Source organism: Phyllostomus discolor, chromosome 4 (genome assembly GCF_004126475.2).
Source record: "Phyllostomus discolor isolate MPI-MPIP mPhyDis1 chromosome 4, mPhyDis1.pri.v3, whole genome shotgun sequence".
Classification (NCBI taxonomy): domain Eukaryota; kingdom Metazoa; phylum Chordata; class Mammalia; order Chiroptera; family Phyllostomidae; genus Phyllostomus; species Phyllostomus discolor.
This window is the reverse complement of record NC_040906.2, coordinates 197454325-197469988: the sequence shown is the minus strand read 5'-3', so window position 1 is coordinate 197469988 and position 15664 is coordinate 197454325. Positions and strand designations below refer to the sequence as shown.

At 41.6% G+C, this 15664-nt stretch overlaps 2 protein-coding genes across 4 annotated transcripts in view; one reads left to right on the top strand and one right to left on the bottom strand.

Annotated features, from left to right (window-relative positions):
* PCMT1 (protein-L-isoaspartate (D-aspartate) O-methyltransferase) overlaps positions 1-4300 on the bottom strand; it is a 48692-nt gene extending 44392 nt beyond the window's left edge. Inside the window, exon 1 of one of the 3 annotated variants that reach the window (XM_028508907.2) lies at positions 3749-4300. In XM_028508907.2, coding sequence (XP_028364708.1) covers positions 3749-3977 — 229 coding nt within the window. In that variant the 5' untranslated portion in view covers positions 3978-4300. The remainder of the gene's footprint in view (positions 1-3748) is intronic. The other 2 variants (XM_028508908.2, XM_028508909.2) reach the window with 2 other exon arrangements.
* Positions 4301-5986: 1686 nt separating this feature from the next.
* On the top strand, positions 5987-15133 carry NUP43 (nucleoporin 43). Its single transcript, XM_028509382.2, has 8 exons — positions 5987-6327; positions 6662-6784; positions 7859-7936; positions 9507-9687; positions 10959-11094; positions 11846-11997; positions 14243-14365; positions 14877-15133. The coding sequence occupies exons 1-8, from the start codon at positions 6208-6210 to the stop codon at positions 15104-15106; spliced, it is 1143 nt and encodes a 380-aa protein (XP_028365183.1). The 5' UTR covers positions 5987-6207; the 3' UTR covers positions 15107-15133.
* The last annotated feature ends 531 nt before the right edge of the window (positions 15134-15664 follow it).

Sequence of the window (15664 nt, the reverse complement as noted above, 5' to 3'; positions counted from 1 at the left end):
CACATCCTCGGATTCTCAACCGTGGGTGGAAAATACTGCTTTCAATCAGAGATCTGCAGATGCCAAATCAGAGATATGATGGGCTGCCTGTATGTTTATTGGAAAAAATCCATTTATAAGTTGACCCATGAAGTTCAAATCTATGTTGTTGAAGGGTCAACAACAATCTCTCTTAATCAGTTTTTAAGGAGCTTTCCAGGTGATGCAGGAGATGTTGAAGCAGGCTTAAGTTCTACATCACTGTTCTAAGTTACTTAAGAGCAGTTGTCACACAACGGAACTTCCGAGATATCACGAGAAATATCATTACAACATAAAATAATCTACAAATGGTATATCATTATAAACTCATACACAATCATGTTTCTAGTATGTTTTATAAATGAAAAGCTCAGTATTTTCAATGATTATAACATTCAAAACCAATTGTGGCACTGAGTGTTGTCCACACACGAAAAGGTTGCAGGTTTAATTCCCAGTCAGAGCACATAACTAGATTGCCCAGTCTCCCCAGTCAGGGCACGTGTGGGAGGCAACAGATAGGTGTTTCTCTCGCATATCAATGCCTGCCTTTCCCTTTCTCTTTCTCTCTCCCCCCCCCCCCAACTCCCTCCCTCTCTCCCTCCTTCCTTCCCTCCCTCCTTCCCTCCCTCCCTCCAGCCTTCCCCTCTCTCTCTCTAAAAATATCAATAAAAACATATCCTCAGGTAAGGATTTAAAAAAAATCATGAACTTCATTTCTTAAAAAAAAAAGCACTGTAATTTGCTTCCTCTTCCAGTTTGCAGATCCCCTTTCACTTCCTGTTGACTCTATCACATTTTAACCTTTTTCTCAATATTGAATTAGAAGCCTTTAGGTTGGGAAGAATACACAGCAGTGGACTAATTAGGAAAAAGGGAGAGATGTTCAAATTTTGTGCCAACTGAAATTTTTACATGAACTAATAGTACTTTTATAAGGTGATATATAAAAATGATATCTATTAGCTGGAATTACTTTAGCAAGAAGTTGAAACTAAAGTTGCAGAAGTGTTACAAAAAAGCCTAAGTTGTTACAGAATTCTAATTTCCTCTTACCATGGATCTAATATAAACTAAACATTTGCAATTTCAACATGTATATTAAATATTTCTTATCAGATTTCCTGACAGAAAAACATCCTCAGAAATTTCAGCTAAGAACAGTAATGCAATACATTAAAGTGACTATAAAAGCACTGAGAAAAGATCTAGTCTTGGCACACTACAAATTTGGCTCAAAAAGGAGAGACGTTAAGAGCCCGATTAATTACAAATTTCTGCCACAGCCAAGCGACTACCAGATAACCTACTGGTGGAAAATTACTTAACCACGATCTGCATATAGAATGTTTCAGGTGTGTATATTGCAATAGCAAGCAGATCATTATATGAAACTTTACAAAAACATTTACAACACATTGAGCTTAAGTGCAATCCATGGGGAACTTAAATCACACTTCATACTGCTTCAGCATATAAAAGCCCACTTCCAATCAGAGAGCGTTCCATAAAGTGAATACTGACAATGCTTAACTGAATTTTAAAATCTAAGCATTCTTCACTACTAAACACTAAGGCCACAATTTCCAAGTTTTAAATACTGTTTTTTTAAAAAGTCAAATGACTAATATTAAATGCTTACCGTGTGCCAGAGAGTGTTATTTATTTCCCTCACTCATCTTGGTATTTCTAACACACATCGAAGCACATACTGAACACTCAATTGGAATTTATGAGAAAAAAAGGAATAAGTATTAAGTTCGTTGAGTGGATTCAGATGTATTTTTTTAAGTCCCAGAGGTTACAATTGAATTAGGAAACATGACACATGAAAAGTAACTTACTACAATAAAAATACAATGTGTCTAAAATGTATACTATGTCGTCCACTTAAGACCAATTGTTTGAGCCACCTTTACCTAGCCAATTTATCTTTACTTCTCCCCTTCCGCCCATATTCCTTGAAGTCCTTCTTTATTAATATGTCGTCTGTTCATTTATCATCTCAGTTGTAGGTATTCTACAAGATACAAAGTAGAATTAAACAGTGATTCTACTTCCAAATTGTCTGTAATCGCATAGTAAAGATATAATGCCTGCATTTATCATTAAAATCTGAGAGATAAAGTAGTAAGTGGTCAAAAAAACAAAAACAAAAAGCTCCTTCAGAATTTAAATAACCTAGGAGGAAAGGTAAAGGTCTCCATTCCCCTTTCCTATTTACTCTATTTATTAGATTAGTGCACTAATGGGCAGTGGAAAGTGGGAAGTATGTGGACTTTGGAACAGGTGGAGCTGAATTCATTGCCTAGAGCAGAGCCCAGGTAGGGGAACTTGCCTCAGATTTTGCAACTAACTTTCTTGATTGCATAATGGAAATATCATATCTTCTTTTTAGGCTGTTATGGAGATGAAAAGAAATACTCTTTGAAAAATATCTATTACCATAAATAATGCATGCCCTTTACAATGTGCTGCCTCCCCTGACACAACTGTGGTCTAAAGTTCAGCGAACCCGTTGCAGTGGACACAACGCATCAATGAAAAATAGTTCACTGAAATGCACCATCAGAGCTATATATCTCATGTCATGTTTGTTACAAATGGATAATTGTATATCTTTCTTTAAAAGCATTAAATGCCTCTTGAAATTTAAATTAAATAAAATAAAAACACCATGTGTCAACATGTGATTATTTGCAAAATTAGTGCCAAAGAAAGTGAAATAAATTCTGACTAGTACGAGCATATTACAGACTGCAGTCCTCCTGGTCTCCCGACCAGACAACGACGCTATATTTCAATGAAAAAAAAAAGAGAGTGACACAGCACTCATCCCACCCTAAAATTACCGTCAGAGGAAGGACTACCGTAACTAAAGAGAATGACATAAGGAAACTTCCATACAAGCCTTGTAAAGCGTATGCTAGTCCTGAAAGAAGTTAGAACATCACACACACACACACACACACACACGCACAGACACGCGCGCGTGTGTGCACACACACACACACACACACGTTCGTGTATCCCAGGATCTCTAAAGGCTCGTGAAATACACGAGCAGGAACAGCATCCCCTGCTTATTTCTTCCTCTACTTCCCTCCCCACGAAGCTTTCCACTGGACAGCCGCCCCAGAAATTTCTCCCAGCATCCGCAACGACAATACTCTCATCTTCCCCTCCCTCCCCTCGCCAGTATCAGACGGTGGCATCTCCCTCCAGAGGAAAAAACGGAGGGCGGGGGAGGAAAGATAGGAGAGCGCGCTTGCATCGAGGTCGATTATGGAGGAGGAAGGTGAGAAGTGAGGGGCCAGGGTGGAGTTCCCTCAGGTCCAGCCCAGAGTCTAGGAGGCCTGGCAAACATCTCCCCACCCCGAGTGCACGCCCCTCGCCCTCCGGGCCCGAACGAGCGGCCGGCGGACTCGAGTGACAGCCACACCACCTGTGCCGCGCTCCCATTCCCCCAGGCCCCCGGGGAGACGCCTGCCCCTGCCCCACTGGCAGCGAGTCTTTCTCTCCCCTTCCAGTCCGAGTCGCCGATGAGTGACAGGTCCCGGGGGACGCGATCTCAAGCGCATGCGGTTCGGGACTGCTGGTGCAACCCTGCGCCGAAGCCCTTCAGCAGGCACGGGGGTGTAGACTGAACGTTCCGGTCGGCCCGGGGGGACCTGGTCCAGGCCTGGCCTGCCCTAGTTGCCCCACACCCGGCGGGGGTGGCACTTACTGCGGAGATTGTGGATTAGCTCCGAGTGGCTGGCGCCGCCGGATTTCCAGGCCATCGCTAAGCACACCCGGAGCAGGTACAGAACCACCTTCAGCGCGGCGACGGTGCCTAGCAGCTTCGCCAAGAGTGAGACCACCTCCCACACGGTCACCGCCCCGCTCGCGTCCCCACTGTTGCTGCCGCTGTGACTGCCGTCGCCACCGCTGCCGCCACTGCGCGCTCCCGGCATCCCCCGCGGCACGCATGCGCTTTGTGACACCGCGCGGCCTCGGGTGCGGCTGGGTGGGGCCGGAGGCGGGGGTGGCTTGGAGCCCTGCCGCCCGTGCGGGTTGCTTCTGTGGCTGCTGCGGACGGGCGGGAAGGCGAGGCGCAGTCAGCGGCCACGCCACTGCACGTCCATTTAGGAAGTCTCGAGCTGCACACCGCCTCCTTTCTGGGTTTGCTCTGCGGCCAGGCGGGGTGCGCCCCAGCGCTTTCAGTCATGCGCCTGGCTGCGGTTCTGGTCACCCAGCGCAGTGGCGGGAAGGTTCCTCCGCTGCCGGTGGCCCCGCAGTCACCGATGGGTCAGCTGTTGCGAGTGGCGGGTCTGCTCCTATAGCTGTCCAGATTGTTAGATGGTGGGCTTCCTCCGTTCTGCCTCACCCAACCCTGTTGGCTAATACTTAGGTTGGTTACAGTCAGAGCTCCCTGTGGGGGAGCCTGTATAATCTTAATTAATATAAGCACGGGAGGGCGAAGGCCTTCTCTACCCCGAGTTCTCCAGCCTCTAGTTTTGTGACAAGTGCAACAGTGTTTCGTTAGCAGAGACTCCTGAGACCCTGATTTGTTCTCAATTCTAAAGCACAAACTCAGAGTGGAAGAATACCATGACATAGGAAGAGGAGGGGCGCGTGGGGAATGCTTTACTTGCTAGAGCAAGGCAAATAGTTAAAAATAACACAGTATCCTACGCCGAATGTGTTACTCTCCCAACGCAAGTGTGCGTTTTCAGTAAATTAAACCTCACAAATTCTACCGTTGGACTGGACACTGACTTTATTGCTGTCAGCTGTGCCAGACAGTGATGGAGAAGCAGAGAACATGCCCGTCGCGTCCAATTTACTGACTGCTAATTAGAATGGAGACCCGCAGGATCCAGTCACCCTTTAGTCCGATAAACTTTTAAGGCAGAAAACAAAACTATGTCAACACATCTATGCTACTGCGTCAGCAGCAATTTTTAAATTGTAGTTCTCACAAGATTTTGTCATGTGTGATGTTCAGCCTACTTCCAATCCAAAATATACATTACCTATTTTCTGGGACTCAATGACCATAAATGAAACCACACTCAAAACAGTGTTTTTTTACTTCATTATTAGGAATAAAATTGTCAGTTTGGGACTAATAGTTTTCTATTTAATCTCTGCAGTTTCCTGATGGTCTCCCATTAAAAACAAAACAAAAACAGTATCAGTCTTCAGCAAGACCTGATATCTCTCTAAAGCTGACAACCAACACACCATTATAAATATTGTATAAAGGAGATTTGTTTTTTACAGATGAGTAAGTCATACCTCTTATGCAATAGGATTTACATTCTAATTGGGGATCTGCACGAAAAGAAAAGTAGCAACGGAGGATAAAATTTAAGTTCTATTAGTGATCTAAATATCAAGTGTTATATTAATTTAGATTATGGGCTAAAGTAATCAGGAAAAGATACGGGAAGGAACTGGTCCTGGAAAGATGGGTAGGATTCTGAGAAGAGAGGGATAAAAGGGCATTCCAGGTGTAGTCAAAAGCACAGAAAGAGCGTACAGCACGGATTCCTGGCCCTCAACATTAAATATCACATTCATTCTTAATTATTTATAAATGAATTGAGGAAAGTTACGCAACTAGGCAATGGTCTTCAAAACTAGAGCTGGAGTCTTCCAAATTCCAACTCCAGGTTCTGGCAGTGTGTTTCAACAACTTTGAAGCAGAGGATTTGTTTGGGAGACAGACAGGGAGAGGTTTAGAATAATATGCTGGAGCGTCAATGGGCTATATTTCCTTGAGAATTTAAGGATTTGGATTCTTCTATGCGCCGTGAAATGCAAATCTGAAAGCTTAGGAGGCTACTAAGTGGTTTTTCTTGCATTTCTTTTGCTTTGCTCTTAAATTTGTCTTACATTAGACGATTATTGCACAAATGCATGTGTCGGTGTTTCTATACTGATTTTGCAGATTAGGAGCAGATTGTACAGTACAAGGACACTGTTGCCTGTGTTCATAAACTGCTCAGGGACGAAATGCATTCCGACTTCCTCCTCCCGGGGCTCGTGGCGCCCTCCCTGACGACGGAAGAGAATTGGCTCTCCGCAGCCACTGTCGGCCTGGTAAGGTCGGTCCAATCAAGGCTCCGCGGGAAGGGGCGGGACTGAGAGGCGCGCGCTCGGGCTGCTTTCGGAGTGTCTACTGGGAACAATTTCGGCATGGAGGAAATTTATGCTAAGTTTGTGTCTCAGAAAATCAGCAAAACCCGCTGGCGACCGGTACCTTCGGGGAGTCTGCAGACCGCGGAGACCTTCGCTACGGGCTCTTGGGACAATGAGGTATCCCTGCTCCCCGGAGGGGGAGTCCTTCCCTCCTGGATCCGCGCCCCCCCCCCCCCCCCCGGCCCCCTGCGCGCGAATTCTCTCGCCTTCTAGATCTTCTCTCCCTCCTGCGTCCCCTCCCCGCCCAAAGTCCTCGCCACGAGATCCCGTTTTGGGCTCAGTTGCCCTGTACCTCCGAGTCATCGGTGGTGTGCGTGCCTGAGCCTCGAATCGCGTTATCACCATTATTCTGAGATGTTTTTAAAGCAAGGTAGCTTGAAGGCAATGCCAATTTTAATTTTCAGGAGTTTAACGTATATTTCAACTCAGGATAAAACCTTTTGCTTTACAGGAAAATTATGTTTCACTGTGGTCTATCGGAGATTTGGGGAACTTGGACTCTGATGGAGGATTTGAAGGAGACCATCAGTTGTTATGCGGTAGCAGGCACTATGGCGATGTTATGGATTTACAAGTACGTCTGGATAATATCCAAAAGCTAACTGGTAGAAAACGGAGAGTAGCATATTTAGAGCTCCAAAAGACCTTAAAGTATGTTTAGTTTCACCCCAGATTTACAGGAATTACAATTTTTGAACATATTAGCCACTTAATGGCAGAGTCAGGATTGGGGCAGTGGATTTAATCTTAGTAGTTGTTTTTTTTTTTTTTTTAGATTTTATTTATTTTTAGAAAGAGGAGAAGGGAGGGAGAAAGATGGGTAGAGAAACATCAATGTGTGGTTGCCTCTTGGGCATCCCGCACCAGGGACCTGGCCTGCAACCCAGGCATGTGCTCTGACTGGGAATCCAACTGGTGATGCTTTGGCTCCCAGGCCTGCGCACAATCCATTGAACTACACCAGGCAGGGTTTAATCTTAGTTTTTTTATCTTAGGTGTTTTTTTAATTAATTGACTATCGTATGCCAAGCACTGTTTGGGGAACTTTACATAAGTTAATTTAATTCTCGTTGCATGCTTGTGAATCATATCTTGTTATCTGACTTATCAATGAGAAAACTGACAGTAAGATCTTTTGAGCACATACTATTTGAGGACTACTTGAAAGGGAATTTAATTGTTTTTTAAATTCTCACAGCCTTCTAAGTAGTAATTAGTTTTCCCCGTGTAAAGGTTTACCTAGGGTTAGACAGTTTAATGTAGCTAAGGTCTCAAAGCCAGTAATAAGTGATGGGAATGGAATTAAGTTTCAAATCCTGGTCTGTAACTTAAGAGTCCCTGCCTTTTCTTTCTATAGAAAGTTGCCTAACCGTGGGAATGATACTTTTCTAAAGCTTTATGGTAGTGGTCCCAAATTAATTAAATGAATTATAGATGAATGAGTTTTGGGAAAAAATACTGTTGTTTTTTTTCCTTCACAAAAATACTTATTTGTATAGGAGTTTTGACTTTCAGATCTATCATCACATTTTACTTGCTTAGCACTTGTAGGTTTTTAAAAAATTATTACTGCTAATTAAGTTAAACAAATGAGCTTCCTCCATACTGATATTTCTGAATCTATAATAAGCAGGAATTTTCTATTTAGTTTTTTGATCAGGAAAGAATTGTCGCTGCTTCATCAACAGGATGTGTAACAGTGTTCCTTCACCATCCAAATAATCAGGTAAAGAAATTTTATTTAAAAATTGAATGTATTTGATTATTTTTAGAAAGGCTTAAAGAAGCCTGTACTTAATGACACAAGTAATTACATTTTTTTTATAATCTCAAAACATGGAGGGAGAAAATATTGTTATATTACCCACCTTTTAGTAGATTAATTCTATAACCATGTTTGTGTGAACTTTTATTGAAATTGGGTATATCTTAAATTCTGTTAGTTTAGACCTAACAATATACTCTTCCGGCCAGTGATTTTTCTGTAATTCTCTCTTAAGTTCCTATTCTGGTCTTTGAAGAAAGAGCACCTTCTAACTCAAGTATCACGAGAAAGAGCAGGAATGGCTACTTTGCATCTGTGGCTAGAACCTAGGTTTTAATGAAAAGATAGGGTACTCTGTATGAAGATTTGACTTTTTGTTTTCCTTTTTTAAGTTTATTGGGATGACATCACTTAATAAAATTATATAGGTGTTGGGTAGTTTCTACATCATCTGTACATTGTATCACGCATTCCCCACCCCAAATCAAATCGCTTTCCATCACCGTTGACATGTTTACAGTGCCTTTCTGGTGTGCTGAAACCTGGAGTGCTGACCTCCACAGAGTAGTGGTGAGGCAGTCCTTTCCAGGAGCCCCATTTGTAACAGTTTTCAGTTGCTGGAAGAGAGTCCTTATTTAGGTTTTTGGAATTAACGAAGGTTACATTGCTTATGAGCATGCCTCGTAACTATAAGACCAAAATGTTATTGTTTTTCTTAACCGAGTCATTTATAAAGCACCCTAAAGATTTATTTCTTTTTTAACTCTATCTAAAAGGCTTCATTTATTTATTTTTAGAGAGAGGGGAAAGGAGAGAAAGAGAAGAAGAGAAACATCAATGTGCATGCAAGAGAGACAGCAATAGGTTGCCTCTCACACACCCCCAACTGGGAACTTGGCCCACAACCCAGGCATGACTGGGAATCGAACCAGTGACCTTTTGGTTCACAGGCTGGCACGAAATCCACTGAGCCACACCAGCCAGAGTGAGATTTATTTCTTAGTTATAGGCTAATTCCCTTAAGAATTTAAAGTTGCTTTTGACCATACAACTACCTGATACCTAAAAACCATTTCTTTAATTTGAGACAAGTCTGGGATATTTTTGAACAGTGTTCCTTTAGAATCTAATCTAGCGTATACAGAGCTTTCATTGAAGTAGGTTCTAGACTTGTATTTGGAAATACAAAGGAAAGAGGAGAGAGTTGTTCCTTTTCTAGAAGAGTATAAGACAATTTTATTAAAACATTCTTTTTTAAAAATATATTTATTTTTAGAGAGAGGGTAAGGGAGGGAGAGAGAGAGAGAAACATCAGTCGGTTGCATCTTAAACGCCCCAAACTGGGGACTTGGCTCACAACCCAGGCATGTGCCCTGACTGGGAATTGAAACTATGACCTTTGGATTCGCAAGCCAGCACTCAATCCATTGAGTCACACCAGCCAGGGCTTAAAACATTCTTTAATTGAAGAAAAGTGCTAGATTTTTAGAGCTTTGCTTTGATTAATTACATTGTCATTTCTGACACCTAGACGCTGACAGCCTGCCAGCAGTGGGCCACAGCTCACTACCACACGGGTCCAGGCAGTCCTTCCTGGAGCTGCGCGCCATGCACGGGGGTGGTGTGCAACAACCCAGAGATTGTCACAGTTGGAGAAGATGGTCGAATAAACCTCTTCAGAGTTGATCACAAGGAAGCTGTGAGAACTATAGGTAAGAAAAGTCATGTTTCTTTCATCCATCACATAGTAATGGAGCATCTACCATGTGCTAAGTAGATACAGTACAAGGTGTTTGAAGGATATAGAAATATACAAAGTAGAATCCCTTCATCAAGACAGTATGTTGATAAGGCGTCCATGACAGAGTGACTACAGAAGAAACTTTTTTATTCGGCTGGAGTGGGTTATTGGATAAAGAATTGAGGGGCAGGTGGTAAAGAATTTAATCCAGGTTCTAGACCATAAATAACTAAAAAATGGCACATCAGACATAAGGAGTAGTGTGGAGGCAGGATATGGCCATTTAGAGAGTGACAGGAAGTATCGTTTGAGCTGACTTTGTATATGTATGTAGGGGAGGTGAGAGATGAGGCAGGGGAGGTAAATTGGGGCCAGGTTGTGAAGAGTCCAGCGCACAGCCATTGCGGTTCCACTTTGCCAGGTGGACGACTAAGTAGCTGGCGAAAGTCCTTTGAGTAAGTGGGTGATGCGCTTCCTGTCGAGCCTTAGGAGGATTGTTCTAGTGTAGTTGCTCTAGACCAGGCTTCACAAGGCCTTGCCTGCGGAGATATTTAACAGCCCACCAACCTAGACTTGAATCAGAACTTTGGAGATTTGAGCTCATGAATCTGTTTTTGGTGTAGTTTATCAATGATTTTTAGTTCTGAGGAACTCTACTTGTTAAAGGACCGTTGCCTGGTGGCAGTTTGGAGGAGTGTGACAAAACAAAAGTCTGTGAGTATATTGCTAAATTGTGTGGTATCGGCTTAGACGCTGTGAGAAGGAAAGGGCTACACGGAGGAGAGAGCTGATGAGGATAAAGATGAATAAACTGGAGGTGAGCCAGCAGAATAATACAGCACCAGAGTGAGCTCTGTACGAAGTACTGGGGTTGGGCCCAATGGAATGAATAGAAGTTCTGGGTTAAGCAGTAGCAATTTTATGAAATAAAATTGCATATAGAAAAGCTTGAGCATCTATCTCAGAAATGGAGAAAAACAGTCTTACGTGGAACTAGAGAAATACATATGTGGAAACTCAGCCCTGTCTTTGGAAAACAGTTCAGGTGTCCTGTGAGGGATATCATTTTTCTGTCAAAGGACAGTTCATTTTAATATGTATATTACTGTATATTTTTATGGAAATTAAACTGTGACCTCTTTGAAATTTTACTTTAGTATTTCAATGAAAAGGAATGCAGTTTGAGATTCTCATGACACAGACAAACCTATTAACACACACTACTGTTTTCTTATTTTGTAGACAATGCAGACAGCAGTACACTCCATGCTGTAACCTTCCTTCGAACTCCTGAGATTCTTACAGTCAATTCAATTGGACAGTTAAAAATATGGGATTTCAGACAACAAGGAAATGAGCCCTCTCAGATATTATCACTGTGAGTTTTGATTTCTAATTTCAATAGTGTAATGCAAAATTAAGTTTGTTTATAATAGACCTTAAACTATATTGTATTTTAATTTCATTTTCAGAGAATAATTCCTATTTAAATTTGGTAAAGCAAATAAGATTTGATGGGTTTGATACTACCATGCTGCACTTAGTATTTGCTGTCTTGATTCAAAGCTTTTATCTCTTTGAAGTTTTATTATTTAATGGGGAACATATTTTTGTTCATTGAATGATTCTGTTGTTAGTGGATATAATACACACTGGATATAACTAGAAGAAAAATAAAATCCAAGATTTTTTTTTTTTAGCAGAAATCCCCTTTTTTATGTGTGTGGCCTATTCTTCTCTAATAAGAAAAGAGAATGGTCAAACTGAAAAACATAAACTAAGCATAAAATAAGGAGTAAAGGAGTATGCTGTTTAGTTGATACATCATGTTTTTTAAAAGCCAAGAATGGAAATATGTTTTGCACATCATACCACAAGATTATCTTGCTCTCTATGCTTCCCAATTTGAAGAGAAAATAAATAACTTTGACCTTAAACCGCATACCCCCCCATTCTAATATTTAGAAGTGTATTTAATATGGTCAGTTTTTGGACATGATTGCAATTCAGCCAGGAGTTCTAGCCACAAAGTTATCATTTAGCTACTAGAATGAAACATGTTTCATGGATTTTGCAAAGATAAAGTATATATTTTAATATTTTTGATGTCATTGTATCCCCCATAAAAGGACCGGTGACCGAGTGCCACTCCACTGCGTTGACAGACATCCCAACCAACAGCATGTTGTAGCTACGGGCGGCCAAGATGGAATGCTGAGTATTTGGGATGTTCGACAAGGTACTATGCCTGTGTCTCTACTGAAGGCTCATGAAGCTGAAAGTAAGTGTTCTGGAGATACATCAGTTTTTGTTGGCTGAGCTGTATGTTATAAGCAACTTTCCATAACAGTGCATATGGCTTGTGTTGTATTATAGTCTTTCGGCTGAATTGTATAATTTTTTTAAGCTTTTTTTAAAAAGATTTTTATTTTGAGGGAGAGAGGGAGAGAGACATCTATGTACGGTTGCTGGGGCTGTGGCCTGCAACCCAGGCATGTGCCCTGACTGGGAATTGAACCTGTGATACTTTGGTTCGCAGCCCGCGTTCAATCCTCTGAGCTATGCCAGCCAGGTTGAATTGTATAATTTTATAATAATTAACTTACCCCTTTTTACTTGACGTTTAAGTTCTTTAACATGTTTCATTATTCTATCCAAAGCCCTGGTGATTAGCCTGCATGTTCATTTTTTTTTTTTTTTTAACAGAAAAATAGTTACTGGTTCTTGTCTTTTTGTTTGCTTGCGTGTCTTCTGAGATTGGTGGGGATTTATTGGCTGGATGGAAATTTTCGTTGTGTGACCATTGTTTTTGATATCATGACAGTGGGTTAGTGCTTTAAAGTCTGACATAAGAGGAGTTTGTATTAATACTTGAATAAAAGTACCAAAAAGCAAACATTATGTCAGTATTACAGGTTCTGTTTGATAAGTTTCACATTATTACCTTGGAAAGATAAATGACTTTTAAAATTATATTTAAGATAAAGTAAATACAAGGATAGAAATTTCTTTGCTTTTTCCATTTATAGTTATGCCCAGGAGAATAAAGGAATAAAAAGGAATAGGATATGCCCTCACAGAGTCTGATGTTGGCTACCCCAGTGGTAGTAGAATTACAAGCTTTCAGATCTCTTCTTACCAGCCCCATTTTAATAGCGGAGCCTGTATTGTTATGCAGTAAACACACGAACATAGTGGATTGTGTTGTATACGTTCCATCTCTTGGCTAGAGATGAAATAAGGTGGTTTTTTTGGAGGTTTGTTTTCTAGTTTGAAAATAAAAAAATACGGAAGAATCTAGATTTGAGCATTTGTTTGTAACTTGAAGTTTTGTTTCACCTTGTTTCAGTGAAACAGCATGAATGCACCTTATACAGGGACTCGCCCAGGACACATTCCTTTTCTCCAAAGGAAAGTGACCTTTTTATGTTTTGTGACATAATGTTTAATTGTAGTAACTGTCAGAATGAAAATGCCAGCTTGCAAATGTGTGCCTTGCACTTTTTATGTTACACCCCAGCACTTTCTATGCCACCTCTTTATTGTCACCAGAGCCAGAATCACAGAACCCTTGTTCACAGACCAGCTGTTTTATCTGCACGCTGCAGGGAACTTCCTCCGGTGCCCTGGCCGGTCATCGGCTCCTGGATGTCTGTTGGCACACAATGTGTCCTTCAGGTTTAGAGTTTGAGGAGTCCTCAATCCCAAATTGGCTTCTTGAAAGTCCTCCAACCTAAACTAGACCCCAGATTCTTTGGCCATTTGCAGGTTTTAGTTTGCTAGAATAGAAGTACTGAGTTCTTAGCCCTGGGTGGCATAGCTCAGTGGATTGAGCGCAGGCTGGGAACCAAAGTGTCCCAGGTTTGATTCCCAGCCAGGGTACATATCTGGGTTGCAGGCTATAACCCCCAGCAATCGCACATTGATATTTCTCTCTCTTTCTCTCTGTATCTCTCTCCCTTCCCTCTCTATAAATAAATAAATAAATAAATAAATAAATAAATAAATAAATAAAATATTTAAAAAAAAATAAAGAAGTACTGAGTTCTGGCATGAGCTGAGTTGGACTCTGCCTCCTGGAATTGCATTTGTATATTACTTTTATCATCTTCTTTCCCAGTCTTTCCAATAATATAACCCGCATATGTTAATGACACAGGAACGGAAAATAAGAGAACTTAAGACAATTTTCTGAAAAAATTTTCCAGAATTATCCCATTGTCATACTTGTTAATGGGAGATCATGCCTAGAGAAGGGGTTTTAAAGTTTATTCAAGTAGGCCCTAGATGTAGCTCAGTGGATTGGGCACTGGCCTGCAAACCAAAGGTTCGCCGGTTCAATTCCCAGTCACGGCATATGCCTGGGTTTCAGGCTGGGTCCCCAGTGGGGGACTTGCAAGAGGCAACCACATATTGATGTTTCTCTCCCTTTTTCTTCTTCTCTTCCTCTCTGTCTAAAATAAATAAATAATAAAGTTTATTCAACTAATCTGCACAGAATAAGCCTCTTGGTTCTTATCTTTTAGTGTGGGAAGTTCACTTTCACCCATCCAACCCAGATCATTTATTTACCTGTTCTGAGGATGGGTCCCTCTGGCATTGGGATGCCTCCACAGACGTGCCTGAAAAATCATCACTGTTTCACCAAGGTATGTTCATAGCAGCGTTATTACAATAACCAAGATCTGGAAACAGCTCAGGTGCCCGTCAATTATGAGTGGTTAAGAAAGATAAGGTATCTTTACACAGTGGAAAACTACACAGCTGTTAAGAAGTTCTTACCCTTTGTGACAGCACAGATGGACCTGTAAGCTGGTCAGAGAAGGATAAATACCACATGATCTCACTTATATGTGGAATCTAATGAACAAATTAAACTGACAAACAAAACAGGACCAGAAGCACTGACACACGGAATAGGCTAGCTGATCTCCGAGGGAAAGGGGTGGGGAGGGACTGCAAGAGATTAGCCAAAGAACAATATGCATATATGCAGAGGCCCCTGGACACAAACAACAATGTGGGGAAGGTGGGTGGGAGCTGATTGGAGGCGGGGAAATGGGGACACCTGTAATAGTGTCAACAATTTTTTTTTGAAATCTCCAGGGAAGACCAGAAAAAATAAAAAGATCCTCCCCCCGCCCTTTGCTTTTCTCCCAGGAGGAAGAAATAGTACCTTTTTGTCTCACAGCATCAGTAACCAGGCCAGTGTTCACCAGTCTCTCATAAGCTCCTGGCTCAGCACTGACCCTGCGAAAGACCGCATTGAGATCACGAGCTTGCTTCCCAACAGGACTTTGTCTGTGAACAGTTTGGATGTTTTAGGTCCTTGTCTTGTGTGTGGAACCGATGCCGAAGCCATTTATGTTACTAGGCAACTTTTTTCATGAAAAGATTTTAATTGCAAGATTTCAGGTGAAAAACATTTCGAATTCCAGCGTCTTTACAAATTTTTATTATTGAAAAATGTGAAATGTTCAGGGGTAGCACCGGTAAACTGGTGTTCATGGCAGTGTCCAGTTCTGTGTTTTGTTAGCTGGAAATTCCTTCCCCTAACAAGCTGCAGAATCTGATAGGTGCCTGGCGGCAGAAGAACGGGAGCGTGTGTGAGCACGACAGAGGGACCCTTGTGTTGGTGAATGCGCTGCCTTGAAACAGGCTCTGCTGGACCGCTTGTGGGAGCTGCTCTTCATTTCCGATTACGTGAGACTCGGCTCACCGGCGGGTTCCCATCCTTTCTGTCAACTGTGTGGCATTAGCCAGTGTTCGTGTTTAGTGTTTGCACTGCACGTATTTTCTTCAGTCCTTAATAATTTTAATAAACTTTTTTAGAAAGAATTTAGTAGAACAAAAACACTGACTTTTTTTAAAGGTGAAAATGTTTGACCGGTTTCTTTATTAGAATATATTTGAGTAGAACCCTATCAACTGCTCATACTCAACTTTAT